Source organism: Nematolebias whitei, chromosome 2 (assembly GCF_014905685.2).
Source record: "Nematolebias whitei isolate Nwh7 chromosome 2, NemWhi1, whole genome shotgun sequence".
Classification (NCBI taxonomy): Eukaryota; Metazoa; Chordata; class Actinopteri; order Cyprinodontiformes; family Rivulidae; genus Nematolebias; species Nematolebias whitei.
In genome coordinates this window covers 7610265-7621276 of record NC_056499.1, presented here as the reverse complement: position 1 = coordinate 7621276, position 11012 = coordinate 7610265, and the positions used below count along the sequence as shown (strand labels likewise).

At 40.1% G+C, this 11012-nt stretch overlaps 1 protein-coding gene across 1 annotated transcript in view; it reads left to right on the top strand.

Moving 5' to 3' along the window:
* The window catches only part of acsf3 (acyl-CoA synthetase family member 3), a 40003-nt gene that overhangs the window by 6129 nt on the left and 22862 nt on the right, over positions 1 to 11012 (top strand). Inside the window, exons 3-4 of the mRNA XM_037696360.1 lie at positions 4177 to 4331; positions 6652 to 6797. Of these exons, the coding sequence (XP_037552288.1) occupies positions 4177 to 4331; positions 6652 to 6797 (301 nt within the window). The remainder of the gene's footprint in view (positions 1 to 4176; positions 4332 to 6651; positions 6798 to 11012) is intronic.

The following is an 11012-nucleotide window of genomic DNA, read 5'->3' as shown; positions in this document are numbered from 1 at the left end:
TAGTCCCCAAAAAAATATATATAGTCCCCAAAAATTTAAGCCACAGTCCTTTTTCTCACTTGGTTGAGGATGTTGGGGAGTGGTTGGCTACTAAAGTATGTGTGACCATGGAAATAGCTGGGTCCAACTTTGCCAAAAATTTTAGTTTTTGCTACTTTATAGTCTGAAGAATGGCCTGCAATAGTTATGCAACAAAATGTGGGTTTTTTTGTTTGTTAGTTTTTTTGTGATTGTCATCTAAACTTCATGTGATTGCCACACAATAGTGGGGGCAATAGTTATAACAGATGAAAAATCTCCACAGCCAAATTTGTTCTATATGGCCAAGTCACATGTAGTCCATCCATCCATCCATCCATCCATCCATCCATCCATCCATCCATCCATCCATCCATCCATCCATCCATCCATCCATCCATCCATCCATCCATTCATCCATCCATCCATCCATTGTCTTTACCTGCTTCTTCCATTTCGGGTCATGGGGGTCACTGGTGCCCATGTCCAGCAGTCACTCTCCAACCCATCATAATGAAGTCTAGTCTACCCTCCTGTACAGTTTTCATACTGTATGTTTCTTGCACTTTTGATAAATTCAAGAGCCTGTTAAGGGTTCCAGACTCCTGCAGTATCAGTGACTAGAACGTTTGTTTTTGCAAATTTTTTTTTGAAAACACGCAATTTCCACGAGACAGCACGGCAGCTTTTCAAGGCTTTTCATTGTTGAATGTGGCTGCTTGCAAACGTTGAGTTGTGTTGGACTCCTGTGTTCATCTCCAAGCTGAGCCCTCAACAAGCTCAAGTTGTTTAGGATGCACTCCGCAGTTCCAGGTTCTCACCGGATCTCGTCCCCCAGGTGGAGACCAGCTCCTTGATGGACATAAATTACCTTCCTCCCCCGTCCAGAGTGAACTTGGTTGAAGCGCATCACTGCACTTGATAGACACCACCCAGCGTGGTCGGGGCACGCTCGCTTAATAATTCTCCTCTGCAGGTGAACTCTAAATGCTCCCTGCTTTCAGGATCAACTTGTAGTGATAGTTTGAGGAACTCGATCTGATTATATTGTTGGTGTATCTTCATTACCACGGCTGTATTTGTCTGTTGAAGCAAAGGAAGTCACAGGAAGACATTTTCATAGAGAGCAGGTTAGGTGAGCTTGTGACATACGGAGGAAAAGAGGGACGAATAGTTTAGACATTGCTGGCACATGAAGAAGGTTCTGGTGCCATCAGACATGAAAGTGATGATAGAGGAAAAACAGATTTTTTTTTTTCTGTTTTGGACGAATCTTGAGGCAGCGTACCAAGAAATTATGAAATGCAGAGAGAAGGATGTATATGTAGGGCAGGAAGAGATGAAGGAAAGTAAGATTAAGGAGAATATGCTACCCTAAGAAATGAAGACTGAAGGAACATAGAGATACTGTAATTTTTGCTGTATAAGTCACAGTGTTTTGCATAAATTAGCATGCCTGTGATTTATACAGCAAAGCGACATGTTTGGTCCCCCCCCTCCCCATATTTATAACTCAATTTTTGGCTGACATCTAACAATTTCATTCATTCTGACATGGAAAATATTGAATACTACCATTTTCAGCCCCTAAAGGGCCCTTGACTAATATGGCTAGCCAAATGTCTCATTAATAGGTAAAAGTGGCTATTAATGAGACACTTGGCTTGCCATACAGAGCCACCTTCGTCTCGCTCTGGAACTCCTGGAGCAAACGTCAAATCAGCTGCATTTTGCCGCGTCGCCCAGGCGAAATGCAGCTGATTTGACCGTTAAAGTGCATTTATTAAGGAACAGTTCAACTGAAACACGCCTTTGCTATAATTTCAAGCAAACGCATAATTGTTTTTAAGTGTTTATCTTGTTAAATTTTTATTAAAGTCCTCCCGTGCACGCTCCCGCAGCCGCCATTTGGCAGTCTATCGATTTTTGGCACAACACCGGCCCATGTTTCCGGGTTGTCAGCGGTGACGCATAATAAATGCGGCCTATACGGCAAAGCGGCGTGTACGGCGGCAAGTACAGTAAAGTTAATATAAGACTGCAGGGTAGGAGGTTTTTTCCCCCTCATGGATGGGGGGGTCACCATTTAATTCATGCTGTCGTCCTGTCAAAAAGACAAAAAGAGGACTTTTGTTTCTGAGTGTGTCTCTGTCCATTACCAAAATGTCTCAGAATCTCTGGACAAGATTCCTAAAACTTACAGAAAGTACTCATCGATGCACATCTACCACAAATTAACCTTTGGAGTCTAATTCAAGATGGTCACCAGAGCTAATTAACATTCACAAAGATGGCTGAAACTCAGTTTTACAGATTTTAATATGAAATTTGGTGTGGTAGTACCCAACCGTCATTCACAACACTTAGTCCATGCAAGCGCTCACATCATGCAAGATCATTCAAACTATTGCGTTTTTGCATAAGATTGTTCTGTTTTTCATCCAGGTTTGATCAAAATTGTTATTATTTCTCAACAAAAGATGATCTTAGTCTAAAACTCTGGCATGAAAGGAATGTTAGGCGTTTTATTTTAAATACTTATTCATGCACGTAGTTCAAAATCCAAGTGTTTTGTGAATTTCTTTAAAATAACTAACATCAGCAGCAGAGATAAATGAATGACAAAAGCCTAATGGGCATGTTTTTTCATGAGAAATTGATCCTTCACTGCTAATTATGTAGCACTTTTGCACACATACAGCAGAGCCACAGTTTGTAATCATTTCGCGTTGCAGCACACAAGTCCCATCCATATAACAAACAGCTCAGTTTACGGCTGTAAAACAACAGAAGTAGCAATATATTATTTTGTGGGCACAGTTAAACGGAAGATGTATGAATCCCAGCCAACAATATTTCTGCTTTTGCTATAATTTTTAGATAGATGGAGGTGAAGGTAAGGGTGCAAATTTAAAGCCGTTTATTGAACTGACAGTGTGCATTGCTATCAATAAATAGACGAAAATTAGTAGCAGTTTAAATTGTGGTTTTCCCGTCTGTTATACTTAAAGCAATAGGTCTGCTCTTTTGAAACTTGTTTATGTGAAAAGTTCATGTACAATTAATAACTTCTCTGTTGTAGATAGCTGTTGGAATGACCTCAGTTTGAAGAAATAAAGTTTAATTTTGGCCGAATTGATGAGCTAACTACTAGTTGGAGGGGGACCAAGACCAAAATGATGTTTTATTATAACTCCAGTCTCCAGATATCATAGCTGTTCATTTAAATGCTGTTTTACATCACCATAAACTTTACAAAATGTGGTAATTTACATAGAATTTGATGGGGTTTTTGCGACAGTAGCATGTAGCTGTAGCACGTCTGATGCATCCTAGGGAAAAATTAAATTTCTTCTGCTAAATTACCATATTTTTCTGACTATAAGGCGCACTTAAAATCCTTTAATGTTCTCAAATCAACAGTGAGCCGTATAATCAGGTGTGATTTATGTATTAATTCTGGTTGTGCTTACCGACCTCGAACCGATTTTATGTGGTTATTGTGAATGAGTTGAATAAAGTTTGACTTATTTGACTGTTACGTTTTGCCCAATGCGCCTTATAGTTTGAAAAATACGGTAGTTGTTTAAGGTGAAACTTAAAGTGCTGCCATTTTTATGCTGATGCCTATTTTTAGGAAAACCTGTTTTTAGACTATTAGTCTTAACTGCCAATAAATAATGTAGAAATAACCATGAATAAAATACACTATATTGAAAAAATAAGTTATACCAATTATTATTTATTTTATTTATAATAAATTATTTTTGTTAGATACTTTGGGTAATGTCAGTGTTTTTTTTTCCTCTGTAAGTTAAGAAGCATTTGTCAACTGCTCTGTCCACAAAGCTTTTTATTTTTTTAATGGCAGCACCTCTCTGCCCTCCAGCAGTCTTCTGTTTTTCTCCTGACCTTTACAAATCATGATTTTATTTTATTTTTTTGACACTGTTGACAAGTTGTGGACTTTACTCTGCCATTTACATCAAATAACAAAAACCCTGTTTTTAAGGCACTAACAGAATGACAGTAAATATAATAATATAATTTTAATGCCCGTGTTGGATTCACTGTCTACTTTCTCTTAACCTTTCCTTATCTTCCTCGCCCTCCCTCCTCACTAATATGTTCTGCTTATCTGTCTGTGTGTGTCCTCAGGTGTGGGAGATGCTGCTCAGCTCCAAGGCTCCGAAGGTTAACGTGTTCATGGCCGTGCCAACTATTTACTCCAAACTGATCCAGTTCTATGATCAGCACTTCAGACAGCCTTATGTGAAGGATTTCATCAAAGCGGTTTGCAATGAGAGAATCAGGTACAGTGACGAGCAGCTTCCTTTCAGGCAGCAGTCTGCTTTTAAAAAGTGAGACAACTTTATAAAATGTAAATTAAAAAATGAAAGATTTCCAGAGCAATTAAAGCTTACTTAACAATCTAGAAATCTTTATTCATACCTGTACACGTATGGCTTATCGTATTTTACAAAACAAGCGAACAAAACAGTCAGATAAGTCAAACTTTATTCAACACATTCACAATAACCACATAAAATTGGTTCGAGGTTGGTAAGCACAACCAATCACAACCTGATTATAAGGCTCACTGTCGATTTTTGAGAAAATTAAAGGATTTTAAATGCACCTTTATAGTTAAAAAAAATATGGTAGTTAAAAAAAACCCAACTAAAAGTGTCTGTTTTCGCAATATCAGGTACATTGACTATTAGCTGTAGCCCTGTTTTCTGCAAAGAATCCTCAAAATGCTTTGAATGTTTTTATATTACCTATTGTACATCATAAAATCCCACGATTTTAATCTCACATTGGAATAATTATGTAATTGCTGAAGTGTTTGTGCACAGTTTTCACAGAGTGATGGTGTATTGTCACTCTGCCTCTTAAAGATTCCCGTAAGTTCTCTGAAGTACTACTTAGATAAGTATTCACCGGTAATCAAAGCAGCTGTGAGCACTATTCTTCAGCAGTATATTCTGTGTTTTATATTTTCCAGCAAATACAAAATGCTTTACTCATAACAAAATAGAAATAAATAAAATATATTACAAAAAAATCATGTTTTTAGTTTCAGCATTGTTGTAAATTTTATTGAAATATGGGTTTAAAGTGAACAGTTTACTCAATGTACCAACTAGAGATGGTTATTTTTAGCAAAAAGAGAAACACTCTTCAAATTTGTTTGTAATTTTATTTTTATTTTGAAAATTTGACTCTAAAGCTCCCCTTCCCACATGTGCTGCTGCTTATTCTGCTAACCAAGTGCATGTTTAGCTGCGCTCACCTGTGAACATAGTTTCTACGTTATAATCCTTTCAAAATAAAATACAACAAATCCTGGGAAGCTACGAGTTGTTTTTTCTTTTAATTTTTCTTACAAGTAGTGGGTGTTGGAGAAAAAAAAACACATCAACAAAAAAAAAGCATCATTAGAAAAGAACTTTCCGTGTCACAACTAGGTGTAATAAATAAATTAACTGATTATGATGGGCTCATTTTCCCCAACTTGCCCACTTTTAGTTTCATATATCTCAAAATAGTTGCCCATAACTAGTACCAACTTGTTAACATTTGCACACATACGTGCTTGTATGCGTGTTTATTTACTAACGTGTAAGAAATGACAGTAAAATGATTGCTAAACATTTCATACGGGTCTCACCTAAACCACACCTCCACGTTAAGAGACTAACCTGTATAAATAAAGGTTGAATGAATGAAACAAATGTACAAGGCTTGAATAAAGAAAAGTATACATCTCTTAAACTTTACTAGTCGGTAATGATGCTTTCTTTTCTATACTTTGTGAGTATAGAAAGATATAAAAGAGAAGCCCTGTGTAATGTTACAGAATCAGTTACACAATGAGATATATATTGTGCTGCAGTCTCCTTACAAAGTGCAAACTATTTTGCAGCTCACTGAGGGAAGTCCTTTTGGATCTGTTTTAAGTGAAACCACAAAAAAAAAAACATTTTTTTTGTCGTTAAATTGTTTTTACAGCTCTAATGGGTCTGAAAGTGTTCGTCTTTGTGACTCTACCTCCCTGCTGCAGCTTCAGCTGTGGGTTTAAGTTGAGGAACAGTTGCTTTTAGATCACCAGTATTCACCTGTTTTAGCATTACACACTACACCCCATTCTGCCTCGACACATGGATCAATGGTCCAATATTGCATGCGATTCGTTTCTTTAATTCATCAGTTTTTTCTTACAATGAATTCTTTTTTTTTTTTGTCTTTTTATTACAATTTTAGTCAGTATTGTTATGATTGTGTGCTTTCTCCAGTTTTTATTTCATTGGCTTTTTGCTGCCAATATTTCGTCCAAGCCGTGATGCATTATATATTTGTTTTTGTTTGTTTTAGGTTGTTGGTTTTTTTAACCTCCAGAAATCAATAGTTTTGCCAGAAACACAGCCTCCTACTTATTGATTTTCACAAAGCACCTACATCATAACAATACGACACGTTACTGTAGATGTTTGAGAGGATACACAAAGATTTTATTCCTCCAGCAACATCAACCGGTTTTTATCTTTGATTAATGTAGGAACATGTTTTGTCGGCATAATATAACTTCAGAATGTGTTCTTTTCAGTATTTCTGCCTCATCTTTTTCAGGTTAATGGTTTCAGGTTCGGCTGCTCTTCCTCTTCCCATTCTGCAGCGCTGGGAGGAGATTACAGGACACACGCTGCTGGAACGCTACGGCATGACTGAGATCGGCATGGCGCTGTCCAACCCTCTGAAGGGCCCACGAATCCCAGGTACTTGAGTTCAGCTACACCCACGCATGCATACATTTACAAACAAAAATATACAGAAGTTTCTTCAAAAGATGCATTGATATACCGGAAAGCATCAATCTGTTTTTTTTACTAAATTCATTTAAATTGCTCCTGGATTTTTTTTAGTGTCTTCACAGACAATTTATTGCATTTTTTTTTATCTATTTTTGGAACCGGTCGAATGCAATATGCTCAACTTTTTCATGGTTTTCATTGTTTTAACGCCGTTTCAAGACAGACCACAAAGATTCCGTATGAAGCAGATCTGATCTGCAGACAGTCAGAGAGAGAAATAACTTGAAGAGCATCCTGGCCATTAAACAATTCAATCCCGACAATTTTTTATTTATTTTTTTCCAGAAGATTTAAAATAGCCAGGTTAGCCAAAAAAATGTATGTAGAAGATTCCAACAAATGCCTGATTTTAATGCTGTTTAAAAACATTTAATAATAGAACAGAAATGTACCGTAAATGTCCAGAACATAACTCAAAGCACGGAGTCACGTTAGGCCAGTATGTGCTCCTTCAATGTGGCCCCGAACAGATTCACATACAAGCTAAAGTGAATAAAAGTGGTGTAGACCTCCTCTAAATGGAGCCTGTCTCCTGTCTTTTGTATGTAAAGCTGTCCACTCTTACTTTTTAGACTTTGTTTTTCAATCTGTCTTTTACTATCGGTTTGCGTTCGGATAATTTATTTATTAACATTTATTTAACAAGGCAAATCCCATTGAGATCACAGATCTCTTTTTCAAGGGAGGCCTGGACCTGAAGGCAGCATAACATGCATGTTTTTGGTCTGTGGGAGGAAACCGGTGTACCCGGAGAAAATGCACAAACACGAGAAGAACATGCAAACTCTAAACAGAAAGACCCCAGGTCCAACTGGGGATTGAACCCAGGACCTTCTTGCTGTGAGGCAACAGTGCTAACCACTGAGCCGCCGTGCTGCCTAATAATGCTACAGGTATCAACACACTTTTCATTCATTCCTAATCTTTACTTGCTCCTTCTTTTTTGGGTCACAGGGGTCACTGGTGCCCATATCCAGCAGTCACTGTGTGAGAGGTGGGGGACACCCTGGACAGGTCTCCAGTCCATCACAGGGACACATGGAGACAAACAACCATTCACTCTCTTACTCACAACTAGGGACAATTTAGAGTTACCAATCAGTCTAACATGCATGTTTTTGGTGTGTGGGAGGAAACTGGAGCACCCGGAGAAATCCCATGGAGAGAACATGCAAACTCCACGCAGAAACCGACAACCTTCTTGCAGAGAGGCAACAGCTCTACCAACTGAGCCACCGTGCCGCCGTCAGCACACTAATGTGCACAGATTACAGTGTAATCTTCATGTAGGACCTCTTAGTGAGGTCCAACCAGATCTGATTGTTTTAGGACCTGCTGGACCCACTGTGGTCACTGTAAGCTATAATGTGCTGTCAGTCGCAGAACAGTCTGAACATGCTGCATCATATTCACCTAAATATAACAAACTGTGTGTTGGTCACAGTAAAGCTGTGTAAAACAGCCGACCGCTGCCGGTGCTTTGTGGCTGTTGCATATTTTTACGTGTACATCCATAATTTTAAGAACATCTTTCCTCTGTCTTTGACAACATTTTCTGCATCCTGTGAATCACAAGTGATTTTGCTTTGTAGCTAATTTTATATTGAAGACTTCATTAGTACGTTTTTTTTACACTACGTCCCTCACATGTTTGATGGAGCTTGTCTACTTGGTGTGTTTTATTCATCATGAAGTTTTCTCTGTTGTCATGTCAGGTAAAACCCCACAATCCCAACCTCCCCTCACGCACGCAAACAAACATCACGGCGTAGAAAGGAGGTCAGACTTGTGCTGTTTACTTTTCCTTCTGTCAGCTCTTCTTCCTCTCCCTCCTCACTGTCTCCATCCCCAGCCAGCACCTCCTTGTACAGGTAAAGCTAATTAGCTTGCAAGAGAATTGGGATATCCTCACTTGTCTTGTTTGGGTGTTGTTTTGTTTATTTGTTGGGGAAGGAGCGGCACAGGCTGTTTGATTTCTCTCTGGTGGTTTTTTAAGAATGGCTTTAAGAAGTCTGTGGTTTTATTGATGTTTCCTCTGAAGCAGTTGTAGAAGAGCTGTGTATGTTTGCGTGCGTGCAGGCATCAGCTTGTTTGAGTCGGTGTGTTCCTGTCTTGTCTTTAAGTAGGTTAAAATGGATCAATAGCAACGCAGGAAGCACTCTGAGAAGAGTAGTGTACTGGAGTCATCTTTTTCCCACTCTTCAGACGCGCACCTGTTTTCAGCCTTCTCCCCCCTCGCCACCAAACATGTAGACAACATAAAACATTTTATTGACAAGAATTTTATTAATGAATTTCCACATATTTAGAGCATCTAACTGGCCTAATTTTGCTGCGTAGTTTACCACTTTGAAGTATATTAACAATAGTATTGCTTTCTAGGTCATATTGCCCTCGCTGAGATGTAAACATGTGAGATTAGTTTGCGCTGGTTCTATCCATCTTCCATATTCTCTCACTCTGCTGCCCCTTTCATCTTTTTTGATTCTCTATTTTTGCCCCACTTTGTTTTTTTGTGCTTTTTTTTTTTCTGAGAACGTAGAAGAATCCTTTCTGTGACCTCCACAAAGACGTGCGCCATTTAATTCTGCCTCGACTCTTCAAAGTGACACTTAAATCTTCCTGAATCAAAGCAAAAATTTTACAAGGCTTCAGAATTTGTCAAGTTTCTGATGCGAGAACAAAAATTATTCTAGGAAATATGAGAAATGGGAGTGTGAATGGATTTCAGGGACTGTCACTGAGGAAGAGGAGGCTGCTTCTGTCATTCTGTGAAGTGCAGCTTTTTGCTCAGTGGAGAGAAGAATTCAATGAGGGGTTGTCACTCTGCCTCTTGACCACAGGCAGGTTTAAAAAAGGGACTGGCAGATTGAACTTCCATGTAACAACTTTGTTCAGTAGTTTATTTCAGCTTTTATTTAGCATTTTCCAATTTAGACAGATTGTTAGCAACATAAGATGGGTTAACGTGGCAATATTAAACAGAAAAGAAGAGAATTATTAACTACTACTGGATTTTTCCTGCAAATAAAGGGGTGTGGCTGTGCCACTTTTTTATTGGCTTATGTGATCATCTAAGCTCAAGTCAAAAGTTTTTAGTTTCTATCCATCCATCATCTTTTACCTGCTTCTTCCTTTCCGGGTCGCAAGGGTCACTGGTGTCCATGTCTAACTATCACTGTGCGAGAGGCAGGGGACACCCAGGACAGGTCTCCAAGGACACAGAACTAAACGAGACAATCATTCACTCTCTCTCTCACTTAGGGACAATTTAGAGTTACCAATCAGCCTAACATGCATGTTTTTGGTTTGTGGGAGGAAACCGGAGCACCCACAGTGCCCACAGTACCCACAGTGCCCACAATACCCACAGTACCCACAGTACCCACAGTACCCACAGTGCCCACCATGCCCACAGTACCCACCGTGCTTACAGTGCCCACAGTACCCACTGTGCCCACACTACCCACAGTGCCCACACTACCCACAGTACCCACAGTGCCCACAATACCCTCAGTGCCCACCGTGCCCACAGTGCCCACCGTGCCCACAGTACCCACAGTGCCCACCGTGCCCACAGTACCCACCGTGCCTACAGTGCACACAGTACCCACTGTGCCCACACTACCCACAGTACCCACAGTACCCACAGTGCCCACAATACCCACAATACCCTCAGTGCCCACCGTGCCCACAGTACCCACAGTGCCCACAATACCCACAGTGCCCACCGTGCCCACAGTACCCACAGTGCCCACCGTGCCCACAGTACCCACCGTGCCTACAGTGCACACAGTACCCACAGTGCCCACAGTGCCCACCGTGCCCACAGTACCCACCGTGCCCACAGTGCACACAGTGCCCACAGTGCCCACAGTACCCACAGTGCCCACAATACCCACAGTACCCACAGTGCTCACACTACCCACAATACCCACAATACCCAAAGTGCCCACAGTGCCCACAGTACCCACACATGCACATAGAGAACATGCAAACTGCACCTAAAAAGGCCCCCTGGCCAGGATTCAATCCAGCAACCTTCTCGCCGAGAGGTGGCCGCTCTACCAACTGCGCCACCGTGCCGCTCTAGTTCCAATCTCATAATTATAATAAACT